The sequence below is a fragment of the Mugil cephalus genome, chromosome 1 (genome assembly GCF_022458985.1).
Source record: "Mugil cephalus isolate CIBA_MC_2020 chromosome 1, CIBA_Mcephalus_1.1, whole genome shotgun sequence".
NCBI classification, from domain to species: Eukaryota; Metazoa; Chordata; class Actinopteri; order Mugiliformes; family Mugilidae; genus Mugil; species Mugil cephalus.
The window spans coordinates 28,029,228-28,051,962 of NC_061770.1; the positions used below are offsets into that span (position 1 = coordinate 28,029,228).

Sequence of the window (22,735 nt, forward strand, 5' to 3'; positions counted from 1 at the left end):
CTCTCTGTCTCTGTCCCTGTCTCCCTGTCTCTCTGTTTCTCTCTCTCTGTCCCTGTCTCCCTGTGTCTTTGTCTCTCTCTCTGCCCCTGTCTCTCTGTCTCTGTCCCTGTCTCCCTGTCTCTCTGTTTCTCTCTCTCTGTCCCTGTCTCCCTGTGTCTTTGTCTCTCTCTCTGTCCCTGTCTCTCTGTCTCAGTCTCTCTGTCTCAGTCTCTCTCTGATCTTGTCTCCCTCTCTGTCCCTGTCTCTCCGTCCCTGTCTTGTCTCTTTGTCTCTTACAAACTTTCTTCAACTTTTCAACATGCTCCCGCTCCCTCCAACACTGCGCATGCGTACACGCCCCTCCCCCTGGGTGTGTTCATCTGAGCCAATCACAGCTCGGACTCATGCGCGATCGCGCCGCACGGACACGAGCCCCGTGTTGTTGAAACCAGGAATAAAGTTCAGCGACAGCTCCATGGCAACGCTGTGTTTGCGGCAGTGGCAGGTTTCCATGGTTACAGCCGGTAAGGCGCGGCAGATTCAGGTTAAAGGACAATCAGGACCAGAACCTGGTTCAGGGCCCAGGGATAGGACGGGAACCAGGTCCCACAAGAGACCTTTTCATGAATGAAGAGCTGAACGTGAGTAAAAAAGAAACCTGTGTAGCACTGTTAGCTGTTAGCTACTAGCTACTCTGTCAACAGAACTCATTCACCTCAATGCATCTAAAACCACCACACTCATGGAGAAGCCAGGGGCTAAGAGCTAAATGCTGAGAGCCAGGGGCTAAGAGCTAAATGCTAAGAGCCAGGGGCTAAGAGCTAAATGCTGAGAGCCAGGGGCTAAGAGCTAAATGCTAAGAGCCAGGGGCTAAGAGCTAAATGCTAAGAGCCAGGGGCTAAGAGCTAAATGCTGAGAGCCAGGGGCTAAGAGGTAAGAGCTAAGGGCTAAGAGGTAAGAGCTAAGGGCTAAGAGCTAGGGGCTAAGCACTAGGAGCTAGGAGCCAAGGACTAACAGCTAAGGGCTAAAGGACTAGGAGCTAGGGGCTAGGAGCCAAAGGCTAAGGACTAAGAGCTAGGAGCTAAAAGCTAATGGCTAAGAGCTAAGGACTAGGAGCTAGGAGCTAGGGGCTAAGGACTAAGGACTAAGAGCTAAGGGCTAGGAGCTAGGGGCTAGGGGGGTGGGTTCTAATCCTGTCTGTGTCTGTGTGGGTTCTCTCATCATTTAACGTGAAAATGAACTCGGTTCTTTTCATACATTTGTCTCGTGAATCTTCGATGGAACCACTAAACAAACTAGAACTGAACTCGGATGTTGAGAATAAAAAGCTCTTCATGCAATAAACAGCTGGTTCAACTTTCCCGTCCCAAACATCAAGGACGTGTGTTTATTCCGGACCTAAAAGCTCAGAGCCTCTCGGTTCTGACACGTTCTCTTCGTATTGTTCTTGTGAACTGAGTCTTTGTTCTGTGTCACCTGGTGGAGGTTGTGGGTTCTAAACCTCCTCTGCTTCAGTCTGGACCTGGACCCAGAGGGACGGTGGAGACCTGGTTCATAGGACGGGAGGACAGACTCCGTTTGAGGTTACCCCCCCTCAGAGACACCAGGAGACACCAGGAGACACCGTGAGACACCAGGAGACACCATGAGACACCGTCCATGATGCTGTTGCTATGTAACTGGCCTAACAACCACATCACCTTGGAGACGGTCTTGAAAACTACTTCTGTGTATTTGTTAATAAAGATAATTATAATTATTTTAATCTTTTATTTGATCTTTTACTTTTTTACTTTCATGTGCAACGAAGCTACGGTGACAAAATAATTTCACCGGTGGATCATTAAAGTCTGAAGAATAAATAAATCATCAGTGTCTTCATGTTTCACATCGAACAAGGTCAAGAACACGTTTACTTCCTCATTCCTGGTTTTTATCAGGAAATTATCAGCCAACGGTTTTAGCTCACACACACACACACACACACACACACACACACACACACACACACACACACACACACACACACACACACACACACACACACACACACACACACACCATCACAGCTAATTAGAACATTTTTATTTATTACTTTTGTCAGTTCCAAGTTATTTTAGGGACCAAGTTTTTGTTTCTTTAACAGAACAACAACAACTTTTACCATGTGTGTTTATCTCTTTTATTTTTATTACAAAAAAAAAGGCTCACAACTGACATCAAACGCTGAATTATACAGTTCAGAGTCTCAAAATTCAACTGGAACAACAAACAAAAGACAGAGAGTTACACAGATAGATAGATAGATAGATAGATGGATAGATAGATAGATGGATAGATAGATAGATAGATGGATAGATAGATAGATAGATAGACAGACAGACAGACAGACAGATAGATAGATAGATAGATAGACAGATAGATATTAGACAGACAGATAGATAGATAGATAGATGGATGGATGGATGGATGGATGGATGGATGAGGATGTTGGTTGAGACGTGTATGGAGTCGACACAGTTCAGCAACAACAGTTAAATCACCAGACACAAAGATGGAGGACTGATATAAAACTATAACTATATAATTATAACTATGACCTTAAATCTAACTAACTAAAGCTTTAACCCTAACAACTATCTATATATCTATAACTCACTATGTAATTCTGACTGTATAATTAAATATCTATAACTCTCACTAATGGGTGACGACTACAGACACAAATTAACTTTGTTTTGTTCCAAATGCTCATGAATTTACACTTAGTTTCCTCAACAAATGAAGACATAAAATAACGTCGATCATTAGTTTTCTTTGAGGTCAACAACAGGCTTCATATCACACGCGTGTTCACAGCTGAAGGTCCCGTCCAGGTGCATGATGGGAGCTGTAGGAGCAGCGCTGGACCTGCTTTGACTCTAACACTTTTCAGATAAATACGTCACGTCCGTATAATCTGAGACACGCATGACTTTTCCATCCATGGTGTCTCCATGGTGACGCTCACGTCCCCCGTCTCCTGGGACGTCTGCAGTCCACGAGCAGAGTGAGACATCACTACTGTTCATATCTTTGACCTCAGGTTCAGGTTCAGAAACACCTGACCAATAAAAACGACTTCTACACTACACTGACCTCATCCTGAGCTAAACTAAACCTCAGCTACACCTGGACCAGGGCAAAACCTGGACCAGCTTCACCTGGACCAGGGCAAAACCTGGACCAGGGCAAAACCTGGACCAGCTACACCTGGACCAGCTTCACCTGGACCAGGGCAAAACCTGGACCAGCTACACCTGGACCAGCTTCACCTGGACCAGCTTCACCTGGACCAGCTACACCTGCACCAGGGCAAAACCTGGACCAGCTTCACCTGGACCAGCTACACCTGGACCAGCTACACCTGGACCAGCTACACCTGGACCAGGGCAAAACCTGGACCAGCTTCACCTGGACCAGCTTCACCTGGACCAGGGCAAAACCTGGACCAGGGCAAAACCTGGACCAGCTACACCTGGACCAGCTTCACCTGGACCAGCTTCACCTGGACCAGGGCAAAACCTGGACCAGCTACACCTGGACCAGCCAATATTTACGGTCATCTGTCCTGGATTCTCTCAGTCCTGGATTCTGGATTCTCTTGGTCCTGGACTGACTTTGTTGAGACTGTGTCGATACTGGGAGGAAGTCTTTCAGAAGCAGTTCAGTCAGGGCAGGTACAGACCTGCAGAGAAGATGTGTCCAGGTGAGCCACAGGGTGGGCGGGGCTTCTCCGGGCTGAGTGGGTGGGGCTCCTCGGAGGTGAGAGGTTGGAGCTCTTTGCCTTTGGATTTGAGGCTTCGCTGCTTTCTGCACACCAGCGCCATGAGGACCAGGCCAAGCAGCAGGACCACGAACAGGGACGCAGACCTGCAGAGACAAAGGCCCCGCCCCCTTCGTTAGAACATGGACTGAGCAGCCAATCAGAGGCCGAGGCTTTAAATGATGAATGAAGAGTCAGTTCTTACATCGCAGCGATCCAGAGTTCAGGAGGAGCAGCTGAAGGAGAAGAAGACAAAGGATGAGACAGGAATAAACTTCCTGTGAGACACGAGACAGAAGGAGGGAACTCACCTGGTCGTCCTCCTGCCAGCGTCACTAGGTCCACGTCCAAGTCTGGGGGCGTCCACGTTTGGTGTCCACACACAGAGTCAGAGAGGGCGGAGCATAGAGTCAGAGTCACCTGGCTGAGAGCTGGAGGACGCAAAGATCAGTCAGTCAGTCAGTCAATCAATCAATTAACCAGTCAGTCAGTTAGTCAGTCAATCAGTCAGTCAACCAGTCAGTCAGTCAGTCAATTAACCAGGCAATCAGTCAGTCAGTCAATTAACCGGCAATCAGTCAGTCAGTCAATCAATCAATTAACCAGGCAGTCAGTTAGTCAGTCAATCAGTCAGTCAACCAGTCAGTCAATCAGTCAATCAGTCAGTCAGTCAATTAACCAGTCAATCAGTCAGTCAATTAACCAGGCAGTCAGTCAATCAACCAATTAACCAGTCAGTCAATCAATCAATCAGTCAGTCAGTCAGATAACCAGTCAGTCAATTAACCAGTCAGTCAGTCAGTCAGTCAATCAATCAATTAATCAGGCAGTCAGTTAGTCAGTCAATCAGTCAGTCAACCAGTCAGTCAATCAGTCAATCAGTCAGTCAGTCAATTAACCAGTCAATCAGTCAGTCAATTAACCAGGCAGTCAGTCAATCAATCAATTAACCAGTCAGTCAATCAATCAATCAGTCAGTCAGTCAGATAACCAGTCAGTCAATTAACCAGTCAGTCAGTCAGTCAGTCAATCAATCAATTAATCAGGCAGTCAGTTAGTCAGTCAATCAGTCAGTCAGTCAGTCAGTCAGATAACCAGTCAGTCAATTAACCAGTCAGTCAGTCAATCAATCAATTAACCAGGCAGTCAGTCAGTCAGTCAGTCAATCAATCAACCAGGCAATCAGTCAGTCAGTCAACCAGTCAGTCAATCAGTCAATCAATCAGTCAATTAACCAGTCAGTCAGTCAGTCAATTAACCGGCAATCAGTCAGTCAGTCAATCAATCAATCAGTCAGTCAACCAGTCAGTCAATCAATCAATCAGTCAGTCAGTCAGATAACCAGTCAGTCAATTAACCAGTCAGTCAGTCAGTCAGTCAATCAATCAGTCAGTCAGTCAGTCAATCAATTAATCAGGCAGTCAGTTAGTCAGTCAGTCAGTCAGTCAGATAACCAGTCAGTTAGTCAGTCAATCAGTCAATTAACCAGGCAGTCAGTTAGTCAGTCAATCAGTCAATCAATCAGTCAGTCAGTCAGTCAGTCAGTCAATCAATCAACCAGGCAATCAGTCAGTCAGTCAACCAGTCAGTCAATCAGTCAATCAATCAGTCAGTCAGTCAACCAGTCAGTCAATTAACCAGTCAGTCAGTCAGTCAATTAACCGGCAATCAGTCAGTCAGTCAATCAATCAATCAGTCAGTCAGTCAGTCAGTCAGGTAACCAGTCAGTCAGTCAACCAGTCAATCAATCAATCAATCAGTCAGTCAGTCAGTCAGTCAGGTAACCAGTCAGTCAGTCAGGTAACCAGCCAGTCAGTCAGTCAATCAATCAGTCAGGTAACCAGCCAGTCAGTCAGTCAATCAATCAGTCAACCAGTCAGTCAGTGGATTCACCTACAGTCAAACTCCACTGTTGTTTATTTACCTGAACAGTTGGTGCATGGCCGACACCTGATTCCTCCTCCGTCACTGGTGCAGTTTTCCACCATATAGTAACCTGACAGGTAGAGACATGTTAGACAGGTAGAGACAGACAGGTTGGACAGGTTAGACAGAGACAGACTGAGAAACAGCTTGTTACCTTGAGGACACGTGGGACATTCCGCCATCACAACACTCGGTTCGACGGCTATCTTTAGCAGCAGGTACGCCATGCTCACCTGGAGACAGAGACGTGTCCATGTGAAACCCTCCAGCTAGAGACACCTGTCCTCACCTGTCCCCACCTGTCCTCACCTGTCCCCACCTGTCCCCACCTGTCTCCACCTGTCCCCACCTGTCCGCACCTGTCCGCACCTGTCTCTCAGCTCAGTCTCAGCTACATTCAGACCTCAAACACAAACTCACTAGAACCGCAACACGACCAGAAATAATTCTTTAAGCTGACTAGGCTCCTGCTCCTGGTCCTGCTCCTGGTCCAGGCTCTGGTCCTGGTCTTACTACAGGTCCAGGTCTGAGCTGGACTTTAAACCAGTGAATAGACTCTGAGCTGTTTCATCATTGTTCTATTTGTTTTTGTCTCCTAGCAACGGATCCCTCCTCCCCCCGTAACGCCTCTATCAAAACAAACGGCTCGGGACAGTTTAGCCGGTTCACACCTGCTCGTCAGGTCAACGGTGTTTCGGTGGCCACTTCATTAGGTACAGGTTAAAGGTGCTGGTTGACCTGGACCATCAGACGCTTTGAGTCAAAATATTAGGTACACATGCCACTACACATTAAAGAACTAATGCTGCAGAGAAGTGTACCTAATGAAGTGGCCAGAGGGTAGAGCCTCAAACGTGCTAACATGCTAACAGTTACCTGACCTTCTAACTCACCTGTAGTTTGTCCATGACGTCGTCGTTCTTGTCTAGATCCAACTGAGTCCTGCACGAAACTCAGGCTTTTTAACACCAGGGCTCCTCCTCCTGCTCCTCCTGCTGCTCCTCCTCCTGCTCCTCCTCCTGCTGCTTGTCAGCAGTGGGTGTGGCCAAGACTTCCTGGAGACAGTGTTTTATGTTTTTGAATCGAAACTTTGTTGACAAACAGTGTTGAGAGAGAGAGGACTGGGGTCCGTTTCACAAAGCAGGTTCAACAAGTCTAAACTTAAACTCTGAGCTGATCGACGCTGAGATAGAAAACTCTGAGTTTCACTTGTTTCAGGGTTAAAAGACTCAGAGTTATGAAACGGACCTGTGACGTCTGAGAACCTCTAGTTAAGGTAATGGACACTAAAGATAATGAAGTCTAGTAAAGGTAGTGAACTCTATTAAAGGTAATGAACTCTAGTAAAGGTAGTGAAGTCTAAAGGTAATGAACTCTAGTAAAGGTAGTGAAGTCTAGTAAAGGTAATGAACTCTAGTAAAGGTAATGAAGTCTAGTAAAGGTAATGAAGTCTATTAAAGGTGATGAACTCTAGTAAAAGTAATGAAGTCTATTAAAGGTAATGAACTCTAAAGATGATGAACTCTAGTAAAGGTAATGAACTCTATTAAAGGTAGTGAACTCTAGTAAAGGTAGTGAACTCTAGTAAAGGTAATGAACCCTATTAAAGGTAATGAACTCTATTAAAGGTAATGAACTCTAGTAAAGGTAATGAACTCTAGTAAAGGTAGTGAACTCTAGTAAAAGGTAATGAACTCTATTAAAGGTAGTGAAGTCTAAATGTAATGAAGTCTAAAGGTAATGAACCCTAGTAAAGGTAATGAACTCTATTAAAGGTAATGAAGTCTAGTAAAGGTAATGAACTCTATTAAAGGTAATGAACTCTATTAAAGGTAGTGAAGTCTATTAAAGGTAGTGAAGTCTAGTAAAGGTAGTGAAGTCTAAAGGTAATGAACCCTAGTAAAGGTAATGAACTCTATTAAAGGTAATGAACCCTAGTAAAGGTAGTGAACTCTAGTAAAAGGTAGTGAAGTCTAGTAAAGGTAGTGAAGTCTAGTAAAAGGTAGTGAAGTCTATTAAAGGTAGTGAAGTCTAGTAAAGGTAGTGAAGTCTAAAGGTAGTGAAGTCTAGTAAAGGTAGTGAAGTCTAAAGGTAATGAACCCTAGTAAAGGTAATGAACTCTATTAAAGGTAATGAAGTCTAGTAAAGGTAATGAAGTCTGTTAAAGGTAGTGAACTCTAGTAAAAGGTAGTGAAGTCTAGTAAAGGTAGTGAAGTCTAAAGGTAGTGAAGTCTATTAAAGGTAGTGAAGTCTAGTAAAGGTAGTGAAGTCTATTAAAGGTAGTGAAGTCTATTAAAGGTAGTGAAGTCTAGTAAAGGTAGTGAAGTCTATTAAAGGTAGTGAAGTCTATTAAAGGTAGTGAAGTCTATTAAAGGTAGTGAAGTCTATTAAAGGTAATGAACTCTATTAAAGGTAGTGAAGTCTAGTAAAGGTAGTGAAGTCTAAAGGTAGTGAAGTCTATTAAAGGTAGTGAAGTCTAGTAAAGGTAGTGAAGTCTAAATGTAATGAAGTCTAAAGGTAATGAACCCTAGTAAAGGTAATGAAGTCTAAATGTAATGAAGTCTAAAGGTAATGAACCCTAGTAAAGGTAATGAACTCTATTAAAGGTAATGAACCCTAGTAAAGGTAATGAACTCTATTAAAGGTAATGAAGTCTAGTAAAGGTAATGAACTCTATTAAAGGTAGTGAAGTCTAGTAAAGGTAGTGAAGTCTAGTAAAGGTAGTGAAGTCTAAAGGTAATGAACCCTAGTAAAGGTAATGAAGTCTAAAGGTAGTGAAGTCTATTAAAGGTAATGAAGTCTAGTAAAGGTAATGAAGTCTGTTAAAGGTAGTGAACTCTAGTAAAAGGTAGTGAAGTCTATTAAAGGTAGTGAAGTCTAGTAAAGGTAGTGAACTCTATTAAAGGTAATGAACTCTATTAAAGGTAGTGAAGTCTATTAAAGGTAATGAACTCTATTAAAGGTAGTGAAGTCTAGTAAAGGTAGTGAAGTCTATTAAAGGTAATGAACTCTAGTAAAGGTAGTGAACTCTATTAAAGGTAGTGAAGTCTAAAGGTAATGAACTCTAGTAAAGGTAATGAAGTCTAAAGGTAATGAACTCTAGTAAAGGTAATGAAGTCTAAAGGTAGTGAACTCTAGTAAAGGTAATGAAGTCTATTAAAGGTAGTGAAGTCTAGTAAAGGTTATGAAGTCTAGTTCAGAATCCATTCTCACCTAATTCTTTGTTCTTTTTGCAAAATAATCTTTTTGTTTCGCATCTTGCACAAACTACCTGTCTACCAAGAAGAAGAAGAGCTTACACTCGGCCGCCACAGGAGGCGCTGTGACCAGGAAGTTAGTGTCTGTAACAGAAGAAGAAGAAGCCGGAGCAGCAGCAGCAGCAGCAGCAGCAGCAGACAGAGTTGTGCCTTCTTCAGGGTGAGAGTTGTTGTCTGGTTTTATGTTTTCATGTTTCTCTCTGTGTGTTAGCGTCTCCTCAGTCCAGCCGCGCCGCATGTTAGCATGGTAGCTAGCTCCACTTTGGCTCCCGGAATGCTAACGATGCTACAGCCTCTCTCCTGCTAGCTTCTAGCTGTTAGCTGTTAGCTTCCAATATCGGACACTCCCTCCAGACTCGACCCGGTCCCGGTGTGGGCCGCTCCGGACCCAGCGCAGACCAGACTCCATTCAAAAAACATCCGATTTAACGTTGCTGGTTTCTTCTCCCACCTGGAGGGTACGTCGGGGTTATATGCTAATGAGTCCAGGTGATGTTAAAGACGTTAATGAGTCCAGGTGATGTTAAAGACGTTAATGAGTCCAGGTGATGTTAGTGATGTTAATGAGTCCAGGTGACGTTAATGATGTTAATGAGTCCAGGTGACGTTAATGAGTCCACGTGATGTTAATGATGTTAATGAGTCCAGGTGATGTTAATGATGTCAGTGAGTCCAGGTGATGTTAATGACGTTAATGAGTCCAGGTGATGTTAATGAGTCCAGGTGATGTTAATGACGTTAATGAGTCCAGGTGATGTCAGTGAGTCCAGGTGATGTCAGTGAGTCTGGATCGTGTCCGTCTGAAGTCTTAAAGTGTCAGTCAGGGTCATTGCACTGTTGGGTGGAAGTTAATGTAAATGTTTGAAGTGATCTGATGACAGCAGCATCATGTAATATTAATTCATTCAGTTTCAGCCGCTCATTGGAAGAACCGTGGTGGGGGACCACAACCAGAAACCTGTCACGTGTCACCACGTTCTCACCTGGACGTGTAGTTTATTTATTTAATTCCACTCAGCTTGAAGGACGCTCTCAGGTCATTGAAGGGCTGCAGGGTTCCCATGGGTTTTCTCTGGGATCCAGGTCTGCAGAGAGTCCAGTCCATCTGAGGTACCCGGACTCCTGAGGGTCTGGAGGAGGTTTAATGAGGTTCACATAGAACCTCTGACGGGTCCAGCTCCTGTTAATGACTCCATTATGACGGGTCTAGACCCATGATCAGTTCTGGGCTCCAGTCTCCAGGTGTGAACACAAGCAGAGAATTTAACTTTAGGACAAAGCTGAAACAACAAGGAGCCTGCACAGAAACTGCTCCTGCTGGTGTGTTGGTTTCAATGACAGAATATTTATCTACGGTTTCTTGTAGACGTGCACAATAATTATCAGCCCGTTAATTATCGGTCCAATATCAGGACATTATGACATCATTCTGATAAGTCTGATATCATGACTTATCGGCCCGAGAACATATAATATACCCCCCCCCCCACTGGAACATTTAGGGACCAGGTCAGGGTTTAGAGCTGTGTCTGACGTCTGGTCCTCAGGACCAACTGTCCTGCATGTCTCCCACGTGTCCCTCCTCCACCTTCATTGGTCCCCACAGGGAAACGGTTTAGTCCAAGATAACCAAGTTACCTGAGAGAAGTTACCCGAGAGAAGTTACTTAGTTACCTGAGAAAAGTTACTTAGTTACCTGAGAGAAGTTACCTGAGAGAAGTGACTTAGTTACCTGAGAGAAGTTACTTAGTTACCTGAGAGAAGTGACTTAGTTACCTGAGAGAAGTTACCTGAGGGAAGTTACTTAGTTACCTGAGAGAAGTTACCTGAGGGAAGTTACTTAGTTACCTGAGAGAAGTTACCTGAGAGAAGTGACTTAGTTACCTGAAAGAAGTTACTTAGTTACCTGAGAGAAGTTACCTGAGAGAAGTGACTTAGTTACCCGAGAGAAGTTACCTGAGAGAAGTGACTTAGTTACCTGAGAGAAGTTACCCGAGAGAAGTTACTTAGTTACCTGAAAGAAGTGACTTAGTTACCTGAGAGAAGTTACCCGAGAGAAGTTACCTGAGGGAAGTGACTTGAGAGAAGTTACCTGAGAGAAGTTACTTAGTTACCTGAAAGAAGTTACTTAGTTACCTGAAAGAAGTGACTTAGTTACCCGAGAAAAGTTACCTGAGAGAAGTTACCTGAGTGTTACCCGAGCTCTGTGTGACCACCAGGTCGTCATGGAGACCGCTGTTGCCATGGAGGACCAGAGTGACGTCGCCATGGCACTGAAGCCAGAAGTCCAACCCTCAGATCAGACACCTTCCGACAAAGATCCGAAGCCCAACGCCCGCCTGCCTCGCCGTCGCAACCTGGGGAGGCGGAGCCAGAGAGCGAAGAGGCGGAGCCCTGCGGAGAAGAGGCGTGTCCCGGGTGAAAAGAGGCGTGGCCAGAAGCAGAAGAGGCGGGGCCAGGAGGACCAGAAGGAGGGCGTGACGGTGAAGAGGACGTGGAGCGGGGGGAAGCGGCGCTGGGATAAGAAACATTACTGCGTGTTCTGTCGGAGGCCGCAGGTGAAAATCGCTCGTCACCTCCTCAGGAAACACGGCGACGAACAGGAAGTAGCTGCAGCCAGCGCTTTACCGCCTGGATCCAAGCAGCGCCACCTGCTGCTCGAACACCTGCGCTGCAGAGGCAACTACCTGCACAACATCGAGGTCTGGCCACGCCCACCGCCTACCTGTCTCTGCTCGTCTGTCCTCTCCCTGTCTCTCTCCCTGTCTCTCTCTTACCTGTCCCCTCCTGCCCTGTCTGTCCCCAGGTGATCAGACAGGGCAGTGGTGAGATTGTCCCCTGGCGTCAGCCCTCAGAGGACGTGGATGCCAGGAACTACCTGCCGTGTCCTCTGTGTCTGGGCTTCTTCCTCCGGGCTGAGCTCTGGAAGCACCAGGTGTCCTGTCGGAAGAAGCTCGCCATCGACCCGTCCAAAGACTCCGCCTCCACGCCGGAGACCAGGGACACCGGGACCTCGGACCCGCCTCCGGAGGACAGACCCTCTGAGACGGGAACCAAACGGCCCCCGACCTCCGACCCCACGGATCAGAACGCGACCTCCGACCCCGACCTGAACCGGCCCAGGAAGAGAGCCAGAGTCCAGGCGGCGGCTTCGCGCCTCCTCCCCATCTCCAGCGGAGCCTCGGAGAGCTGCAGCGAGATCCTGCACCGCATGAACCAGGACAGCGTGTCCCACCAGGTAGGACACCTGTCTGTCTGTCTGTCTGTCTGTCTGTTTACCTGTCTGTCTGTCTGTCTGTCTGTTTACCTGTCTGTCTGCCTGCCTGTCTGTCTACCTGCCTGTCTGTCTGCCTGTCTGTCTGTTTACCTGTCTCTCTACCCGTCTACCTGTCTGTCTGTTTACCTGTCTGTCTGTCTGTTTACCTGTCTGCCTGTCTGCCTGCCTGTCTGTCTGCCTGTCTGTTTACCTGTCTCTCTGTCTGTCTACCTGTCTGTCTGCCTGTCTGTCTGTTTACCTGTCTGTCCTGTCTCTCTGTCTGTCTACCTGTCTGTCTGCCTGTCTGTCTGTTTACCTGTCTCTCTGTCTACCTGTCTGTCTGTTTACCTGTCTGTCTGTCTGTCTCTCTACCCGTTTGTCTGTCTGTCTCTCTACCCGTTTATCTGTCTGTCTCTCTACCCATTTATCTGTCTCTCTACCCGTCTACCTGTCCTGTCTCTCTACCCGTCTACCCGTCTGTCTCTCTACCCATTTATCTGTCCGTCTACCTGTCTACCTGTCTGTCTGTTTACCTGTCTGTCTCTCTACCCGTCTACCTGTCTGTCTGTGTGTCTGTGTGTGCAGGTGAAGTCTGATTGGCTGATCTGTAAGTATGGGAACAAGTTGATGGGGAACCAGGACGGAGGCCAGAAGAGATACGACTACGTGAGTCAGAAGCTGAGGGAACTGGGCCGTTTGCTGCTGGCAGCCAAGTCCCTGGACTCTGGGATCCAGAACTTGCAGGACCTCCTGGCCCCGGGTCGCCTCAGTCTGGCGCTGTCCGCCGCCAGGAAGGCGTCGGGGTACCGGTGGAGCCGCCCCCCTTTGGCCGTCAAGACCACGCTGAAGACGGTTTGTGAGATCGCCATCGGAGAGAATCTGCAGGACGGGGACTGGGAGGTGGCGGCAAAGACCACGGACTTCTACCACATGCTGGGCCGGGAGTGGGACAACCTGGGTCTGCAGAACCCCGGTCCAGATACAGGTAGAACCCCGACCCGTCTGTCTTCGGTTCAGTCCCGGGCTTCATGACAACTTCACCGTGGTTTCTTTCTGCAGCCGGCCCAGAGGGCGGAGCCCCAGGGGGAGGAGCCCCAGGGGGAGGAGCCCCAGAGGGCGGAGCCAAAGCCAAGAGACGGCCCGTCCAAGCCAGGGAGGATCCAGACCAAAGACCAGAGGGTGAGTCCTGACCCAGGGACACTGGTCCCCCCAGGGACACTGGTCCCCCCAGGGACACTGGTCCCCCAGGACCTGGACCACCTGAATGAACACTACTACTAATACTGAGTTCACTAAAGGGCTGTTTCTACAGTCCAGCATCTAGACGCACAACAAGAGCACACAACACACAGCAAGAACACACAACAAGAACACACGACACACAACAACAACACACGACACACAACAACAACACACAACAAGAGCACACGACACACAACAACAACACACAACAACAACACACAACAACAACACACAACAAGAGCACACAACACACAACAAGAACACACAACAAGAGCACACGACACACAGCAAGAACACACAACAAGAACACACGACACACAACCGCAACACACAGCAAGAACACACGACACACAACAAGAGCACACAACACACAACAAGAGCACACAACAAGAACACAACAACTACACACAGCAAGAGCACACGACACACAACAAGAACACGCGACACACAACAACAACACACAACAAGAACGCACGACACACAACAAGAACACACGACACAACAAGAACACACGACACACAACAAGAACACACGACACACAACAAGAACACACAGCAAGAACACACAGCAAGAACACACAACAAGAGCACACGACACACAACAAGAACACACAACACACAGCAAGAACACACAACACACAACAAGAACACACAACCTCTTCGACCTTAGCAAAAAAACCATAAACATACGATAAAATCCCGGGTTGAATAACCTGATGGCTTTAAAATCATGGGTCGTCGCGGGTCGATGTGAAAGGGGCTGTAAACACCTGTAAACACCTGTGTACACCTGTAAACACATGTAAACACCTGTAAACACCTGTGTACACCTGTAAACACATGTAAACACCTGTAAACACCTGTGTACACCTGTAAACACATGTAAACACCTGTGTACACCCGTAAACACCTGTAAACACCTGTAAACACCCGTTAACACCCGTTAACACCTGTGTACACCTGTAAACACATGTAAACACCTGTGTACACCCGTAAACACCTGTAAACACGTGTAAACACGTGTAAACACCTGTAAACACCTGTAAACACATGTAAACACCTGTAAACACATGTAAACACCTGTAAACACCTGTAAACACATGTACAATGACAGAAAAGGCCTCAGTGGTGGATCCGTCTGGACATAAATAGATTAAAACATCTCTACACATGTTCAGATTCACCTTCATCATCTTCTTTAGCTCAGTCACTGATTCATATTTGAGCTGGACTCTGAATAATGTTTTACTTTGTTCCAGGTGAATTTTCTCTGACACACAAACTTTCGTCTTTATTCTGACACTGAGGTTTAAATGTCACAGGTCACGAACATTATTCACACAGAGCGTAGATATAATAACACACAACATGATTAATAACAAACACATTTATTATTAAACCTCATTTACACACAGGAGCCAGAGAAACAGGTCTAGATACAAAGAGGTTTTAACACAACAACAGTAACACAACAACAAAACAACACAACAACAGTAACATAACACAACAACAACACAACAACAGTATCATAACACAACAACACAACAACAGTAACATAACACAACAACACAACAACAGTAACATAACACAACAACAGTATCATAACACAACACAACAACAACAACACAACAACAACAACACAACAACAACAACAGTGACAGTAGCACTACAGGCTGATTCCCTTTGTCTCTGTCTGTAGTTCTGACCAAGACCTGTTCCAGACCAGTGGGTTCCCTGGTCCCGCCAGAGTCCAGACTACAGGCTCCTGCCTCAGGTGGGTCCTCCTGGTTCTTAGGGCCCCAGCTCAGGTTCTGGTCTCTTGTGGTACGGTTCTGAAGTCCTGTCTCTTGGTCCCCCAGGTCCCGTGGCTCCGAGGAAGGTCCAGCGCCGGCCCTGGTCTTCTGCAGAGAAGGAGGCCATATGGAGGCAGCTGGGAGTCCACGTCCTGGTCCAGTCGGTTCCGGGGAAGGAGGTCTGCCAGCGCTGTCTGGACCTGGAGCCGGTCCTCAAAGGGAGACACTGGAAGGACATCAAGAACCAGGTCCACAACCAGATCCAGAGCCAGAAGAAGCAGCAGTTCCACGCCCAGATGGACCTAGAAGAGAACCAGGGCCACCAAGACCACACTCAAAACCAGAACCAGAAGAAGCAGCAGTACCAGGTCCAGGTGGACCAGCAGGACAAGGACAACACCCAGAACCAGAAGACACAACAGTACCAGGCCCAGGTGGACCAGCAGGACCAGCAGGACCAGAAGAGACAACAGTACCACATTCAGATGAACCACCAGACCCAGGACAGCATCCAGAACCAGAAGAAACCACATGACCATCCCCACCAGGACCACCAGGATCACCAACCCCACCAGGACCCCCTCAGCGTTCTCAAAAAGCAGGTGTGCCATACGAGACTAGAACCCCAGAGACTAGACCACATCCCGGCCCATAAAAAACAGCTGTACCACCTGGACCAGCAGAACCACCCTCTGCAGAGCCTGGACCGGGACCCCCCAATCCTCACAGTACCACCTTACCTACCAGACGGACCTCATCGAGCCCCCGGACCGCCCCTGCTGGACCGGGACCCGATCAGTCCGTACCCCCTTCTCCACCGGCACCAGGGGCCTCATCTGGACCAGCTCCTGTCCAGGGCCGAGTGGACCGAAGAGGTTCTGGTTCAGAACTACCCCATCAGCAGGCAGCTGGGAAGGAACCTGCTCCAGGAGGTCCCCCCAGGAGGACCCCCGCCTGATCCACATTCTGGACACGTACACTTCTAGAGACCAGATCTGTTCTTCTTCTAGAGGACCTTGAACACTAACAATGGAACCGCCCAACCTGTCTGCAGGTCTGAGGACTGTTTTGATGTTCTGGATCTGGTTCTCTCTGGGTCCCAGTACTCCTCCAGTCCAGGGATACAAGTGACACCGTCTTGTTTGGATCCAGGTCCAGGTCCAGTTCTCTGGGTCCAGGTTCAGGTCCAGTTCCAGTTCTCTGGGTCCAGGTCTCTGACTCCAGGTTCAGGTCCAGTTCCAGTTCTCTGGGTCCAGGTCAGGTCCAGTTCTCTGGGTCCAGGTCCAGTTCCAGTTCTCTGGGTCCAGTTCTCTGGGTCCAGGTCCAGTTCTCTGGGTCCAGGTCCAGGTCCAGTTCTCTGAGTCCAGGTCCAGTTCTCTGGGTCCAGTTCTCTGGGTCCAGTTCTTTGGGTCCAGTTCTCTGGGTCCAGGTCCAGGTCCAGGTCCAGGTCCAGGTGTATAGTCTGTATAAATGATCCTGTTGTAACGACTTTGTGTCTTTGTGTGTTTTTATTGTTTGTGATGAAATTATTTTACGGTTTAAAAACACAGGATATTAATTATTTTAGCTTTAACGAGACCTCGTTAAGATACAGCAGGTAATTATAACACACCTGTCCTGAGGACGTCCTCCCAGAAGTGTTGAGGCTTCCACAGGGGACTGGTCCTGGGGTCCAGGGACTAACTACAGGTCTACTCAGCCCAGTTAGGTCCCTGTGGTCCCTTTGTGTTCAGTCTGTCATCGTTTCTATCAGACCCCTTTAATTAACCTAAATTATTCTAATGAACCACAACGTAAAAGCACTGTGTGATATTCATTAGTTGATTGGTAGTAAATGTTTATTAATTAATTTGTCAGGTTCAAGTTCTTTCTGTGACCACTATGGGTTTTTATTTCTTTATATCTTTATATGTAGTGAACGTTTGATACCAGATGGAGGTAAAACTCCTTGATCAGGGTAGAAACTATGAAATGTCAACAATATAAATAAAAAGATACATAAAGAACAAAGTATAAAATAATTAGAGCAAATATCAACGTGCACTAGTGATAGCAGCCATGCTAGCTGCCATGCTAGCAGCCATGCTAGCAGCTAGCTGTAACCCAAACATGACAAAATTCATCTGGTGCATCTCTGTAGGTCAGGATACGTCCAACGAGTCATGTGTCCTCATTCTGTCTTCAGTGTCCAAGACTGGTTCCTTGTTTAAGTCTCACGTTCACAAAACCTTATTTGTCCCATTTTTGTGAAAAGTAACAAAAACTAGAACAAATACAAATAAATGTGTCAAAAGGTAGACCACATATCCTCTGGAGCCAACATGGTTTATAGGAGTCATGGTCTGTAGACTACAGAGGAGTCATCATGGTCTATAGACTACAGAGGAGTCATCATGGGGTCTGTAGACTATAGAGGAGTCATCATGGTCTGTAGACTATAGAGGAATCATCATGGTCTGTAGACTATAGAGGAATCATCATGGTCTGTAGACTATAGAGGAGTCATCATGGTCTGTAGACTATAGAGGAATCATGGTCTGTAGACTATAGAGGAGTCATCATGGGGTCTGTAGACTATAGAGGAGTCATCATGGGGTCTATAGACTATAGAGGAGTCATCATGGTCTGTAGACTATAGAGGAGTCATCATGGTCTGTAGACTACAGAGGAGTCATCATGGAGTCTGTAGACTATAGAGGAGTCATCATGGTCTGTAGACTATAGAGGAGTCATCATGGTCTATAGACTACAGAGGAGTCATCATGGGGTCTGTAGACTATAGAGGAGTCATCATGGTCTATAGACTATAGAGGAATCATCATGGTCTATAGACTATAGAGGAATCATCATGGTCTGTAGACTATAGAGGAGTCATCATGGTCTGTAGACTATAGAGGAGTCATCATGGTCTGTAGACTATAGAGGAGTCATCATGGTCTGTAGACTACAGAGGAGTCATCATGGAGTCTGTAGACTATAGAGGAGTCATCATGGTCTGTAGACTATAGAGGAGTCATCATGGTCTATAGACTACAGAGGAGTCATCATGGGGTCTGTAGACTATAGAGGAGTCATCATGGTCTATAGACTATAGAGGAATCATCATGGTCTGTAGACTATAGAGGAATCATCATGGTCTGTAGACTATAGAGGAGTCATCATGGTCTGTAGACTATAGAGGAGTCATCATGGTCTGTAGACTATAGAGGAATCATCATGGTCTGTAGACTATAGAGGAGTCATCATGGGGTCTGTAGACTATAGAGGAGTCATCATGGTCTATAGACTATAGAGGAGTCATCATGGGGTCTATAGACTATAGAGGAATCATCATGGTCTGTAGACTATAGAGGAATCATCATGGTCTGTAGACTATAGAGGAGTCATCATGGAGTCTGTAGACTATAGAGGAGTCATCATGGTCTATAGACTATAGAGGAGTCATCATGGGGTCTATAGACTATAGAGGAATCATCATGGTCTATAGACTATAGAGGAGTCATCATGGGGTCTGTAGACTATAGAGGAGTCATCATGGTCTGTAGACTATAGAGGAATCATCATGGTCTATAGACTATAGAGGAATCATCATGGTCTGTAGACTATAGAGGAATCATCATGGTCTGTAGACTATAGAGGAGTCATCATGGAGTCTGTAGACTATAGAGGAGTCATCATGGTCTATAGACTATAGAGGAGTCATCATGGAGTCTAGACTACAGAGGAGTCATCATGGTCTATAGACTATAGAGGAGTCATCATGGTCTGTAGACTATAGAGGAGTCATCATGGGGTCTATAGACTATAGAGGAGTCATCATGGGGTCTATAGACTATAGAGGAGTCATCATGGGGTCTGTAGACTATAGAGGAGTCATCATGGTCTATAGACTATAGGACCACGACCAGGAACGGAATTGGAACCAGGATCAGGACGAGTGACAAGATTAAACTCTGAGAAAGAAGGAAGCAAGAAGTCCTCACAGCGATAGTAATCCACCCAACACACACACACACACTCACTCGTGTTTCTATCTGTGTGGGGACCTTCCTTTGACATAATCATCCCGAACCCTCTCCACTAATGTCCTGACAAGAACCAGGACCTAGAACCTACAACCTAGAACCAGGACCAGGACCAGGACCAGGACCAGGTCTGACCACGAAAGAAAGAAAAGATTAAACCCCCAGAAAGAAGGACGCGTCCTCACAGCGATAGTAATCCACCCGACAGGCTGCATGGAGGGGGTGATGGAGCTCTGTGATTGGCGGAGGCGGTGTGACGTCAGCCGGTGTTGGGGGTTTACCGCAGTGTCCCGGTCCCGGTCCCGGTGTCCCGTCTCCGTCCGCATCGACCGACGAAGCTCCGCGACCTCCGATCGATCAGCTGGTCGACAGAAGCTCGATCCTCTTCGTCCTCTTCATCATCTTCATCATCTTCATCCTCCTCGTCCTCTTCATCCTCTTCGTCCTCACCGCACCGCCTCCATCTTCATCCTCTTCGTCCTCTTCATCATCCTCATCCTCTTCATCCTCATCCTCCATCTTTCTCCTTTTCATCCTCCATCTTCATCCTCCTCCTCCTCCTCCTCCTCCTCCTCCTCCACCATGTCCGGGTCCAAGGAAGAAGAGGACCGAAAGGGGTCAGGCGAGTGGCGGGAAGCTTTCTGGAACCCGCGGACGCACGAGCTGCTGGGACGGACCGCCACGAGCTGGGGTGAGTCCTGACGTCACCCCCATGACGTCATCAATTAATCAATATGTTGATAGATGTCATATCTATCTATCTATCTATCTATCTATGTGTTTATTATTTAGATCATAGATGCTCATTGCTCTGCGCGTCCATCTTTAATTGGTGGCTAACATGCTAGCTTATAACAATATGCTAACAGCCAACACGTTTATATCCATAAATAGATATAGAGTGAACTCTCTCCTTTCACTCTCTCCCTGAATTAATGGGGTTTTAAAGTGGACGCTGTGTCACACCTGGCAACGAAACCCAGGTTACTCTAGTTAGCACTGCTAGTTAGCACTGCTAGTTAGCACTGCTAGTTAGCGCACACCAACAACATGGATCCATCTCTAATAAAAACCCAGACGGACATGAACAGTCAGAAGAACGATGAGCACATGAAGACTTCAGGAGGCGTGAACGGATGAGTTCTGGTTCGTGGTTCCTGGTCTGAATCCTCGGAGCTTCACACGCTAACAAACCCTCGACTGGTTCAAACCAAACAACACGTCTAAAGACTCTGAAACCACTCAGACCGTGAGGACTAGAGAGGAACCAGTCCTGGTCCTCAACAACACAAAACACAACCTGAGGACATGGGGGACATGGGGGACATGGGGGACATGGAGGACATGGAGGCCCCTCATCCCAGTACTGAGGAACATGTCCTGGACACGTGGGACCCAGAGGACATGTTGGACGGACGCTCGTCCTCCGTCCCCGTGTCCCTGTGAAGGACGCGGTGTGTTTATAAATGGAGTGCTGACTCCATTTTGTCTTTGTGTCAGAGGAGATTATCTCTGAGGATTATCAGGACGTCACAACATCTGACTCATCATCTTTTACTTTTTATTCCTCTGGTTACCGTGGTTACCGTGGTCACCCTGGTTACCCTGGTCACCGTGGTCACCGGGGTCCAGGATCTTATTATTATGGTCTGTGGCAGGTTAATGGGAGGAAACTCACCTCAGCCCTTTACATAAGACTCTATGATGAGCTCATATCTCCCATCATGCACCGGGACTCAGGGGAAATTAATCCGGATTAAACTGAGGAGGCCACAGCCTCTGGTTTTACTGCACTAGTGAGGACACACAGACCAACCAAAACACAGAGCCTGAACGGGTTCTACAGAGACCAGGACCAGGACCAGAACCAGGACTGATGTCAACCACTTTGTGTTCTGGTTCTAATCTGCATTGATGACCCTGACCCTGGCTCTGACCCTGGTCCTGGTCCTGGTCCTGGTCCTGGTCCTGGCTCTGGCCCTGACCCTGACCCTGGTCCTGGTCCTGGCCCTGGTCCTGGTCCTGGCCCTGATCCTGGCCCTGGCCCTGATCCTGGCCCTGACCCTGGCCCTGATCCTGGCCCTGGCCCTGACCCTGACCCTGGCCCTGATCCTGGCCCTGGTCCTGGTCCTGGCCCTGGCCCTGGCCCTGGTCCTGGTCCTGGCCCTGATCCTGGCCCTGGCCCTGATCCTGGCCCTGACCCTGGCCCTGATCCTGGCCCTGGCCCTGACCCTGACCCTGGCCCTGATCCTGGCCCTGGTCCTGGTCCTGGCCCTGGCCCTGGTCCTGGTCCTCCTTGTCTTCAGTTATCTGTTGCCACAGTAACCTGTGGGTGACCTGAACAGAGACGAGCCAATCAAGGAGCAAGACTCTGTTGCCACGGAAACAGAGTGCCCCCCCCCCCAAGAAAAGAATGTAGGTCATCAACAGGAGGCGGAGTCAAACACAAGAGGATTATAAAAATGAAACATTTAAAGGAGAGGAGGGGCTGTAACGGGGATAAATTACCCCCCCCAGAATTAATGGCCCCTCCCCCCCCCCCCAGAATTAATGGCCCCTCCCCCCTCTTCCTTCCCCCCAGGTCTCATCCTGCTCTTCTACCTGGTCTTCTACCTGTTCCTGGCCGGGATGTTCACTCTGACCATGTACATCATGCTACTGACCCTGGACGACTACAAACCCACCTGGCAAGACCGGCTGGAGACCCCAGGTACCCCCAGGACATGAGACCAGGACATGAGACCAGGACATGAGACCAGGACATGAGATTAGGACATGAGATCAGGACATGAGACCAGGACATGAGACCAGGACATGAGATTAGGACATGAGACCAGGACATGAGACTAGGACATGAGATTAGGACATGAGACCAGGACATGAGACCAGGACATGAGACTAGGACATGAGACCAGGACATGAGACCAAGACATGAGACCAGGACATGAGATTAGGACATGAGACCAGGACATGAGACCAGGACATGAGATCAGTAGATGAGATCAGTAGATGAGATCAGTATCAGTAGATGAGATCAGGACATGAGACCAGTATCAGTAGATGAGATCAGGACATGAGACCAGTATCAGTAGATGAGATCAGTATCAGTAGATGAGATCAGTATCAGTAGATGAGATCAGGACATGAGACCAGTATCAGTAGATGAGATTAGGACATGAGATCAGGACATGAGACCAGTAGATGAGATCAGTATCAGTAGATGAGATCAGTATCAGGGGATGAGATCAGTATCAGTAGATGAGATCAGTAGATGAGATCAGGGGATGAATTGCTGTGATTGGTTGTTTCAGGGATGATGATCCGTCCTAAGGGGGACCAGTTGGACCTCACCTTCTCTGTGTCCAACACTGAGAGCTGGGACGACTTCGTCCAAAATCTCAACTCCTTCCTGTCGAGTAAGACACAGACCTGTCCATCACCTGTCCATCACCT

At 47.5% G+C, this 22,735-nt stretch overlaps 2 protein-coding genes and 1 long non-coding RNA gene across 4 annotated transcripts in view; all 3 read left to right on the forward strand.

Annotated features, from left to right (window-relative positions):
• The first annotated feature begins 162 nt into the window (after window positions 1-162).
• On the forward strand, window positions 163-1,740 carry LOC125010364. The gene is made up of 2 exons (XR_007113054.1): window positions 163-620; window positions 1,465-1,740. It is a non-coding gene; the product is annotated as an uncharacterized LOC125010364 (long non-coding RNA).
• A 7,261-nt stretch (window positions 1,741-9,001) lies between these two features.
• LOC125008688 lies at window positions 9,002-17,207 on the forward strand. Its single transcript, XM_047586048.1, has 7 exons — window positions 9,002-9,127; window positions 11,187-11,669; window positions 11,774-12,205; window positions 12,809-13,208; window positions 13,283-13,402; window positions 15,164-15,238; window positions 15,324-17,207. Exons 2-7 carry the CDS (start codon window positions 11,193-11,195, stop codon window positions 16,241-16,243), a joined length of 2,424 nt encoding a protein of 807 aa, XP_047442004.1. The 5' UTR covers window positions 9,002-9,127; window positions 11,187-11,192; the 3' UTR covers window positions 16,244-17,207.
• A 2,210-nt stretch (window positions 17,208-19,417) lies between these two features.
• The window catches only part of LOC125009343 (sodium/potassium-transporting ATPase subunit beta-2-like), a 9,681-nt gene continuing 6,363 nt past the window's right edge, over window positions 19,418-22,735 (forward strand). Inside the window, exons 1-3 of one of the 2 annotated variants that reach the window (XM_047587238.1) lie at window positions 19,418-19,973; window positions 21,864-21,992; window positions 22,594-22,698. In XM_047587238.1, the coding sequence (XP_047443194.1) occupies window positions 19,496-19,973; window positions 21,864-21,992; window positions 22,594-22,698 (712 nt within the window). In that variant the 5' untranslated portion in view covers window positions 19,418-19,495. The remainder of the gene's footprint in view (window positions 19,974-21,863; window positions 21,993-22,593; window positions 22,699-22,735) is intronic. The other variant, XM_047587246.1, reaches the window with a different exon arrangement.

What these genes read in the sequence shown, in the direction of transcription:
- LOC125008688 (XM_047586048.1), top strand. Translation starts at nt 11,193, where the DNA reads ATGGAGACCGCTGTTGCCATGGAGGACCAGAGTGACGTCGCCATGGCA. An exon ending in GAACCCCGGTCCAGATACAG is followed by an intron (nt 13,209 to 13,282) that starts GTAGAACCCCGA and finishes TTCTTTCTGCAG; the next exon opens with CCGGCCCAGAGGGCGGAGCC. An exon ending in TCCAGACCAAAGACCAGAGG is followed by an intron (nt 13,403 to 15,163) that starts GTGAGTCCTGAC and finishes CTCTGTCTGTAG; the next exon opens with TTCTGACCAAGACCTGTTCC.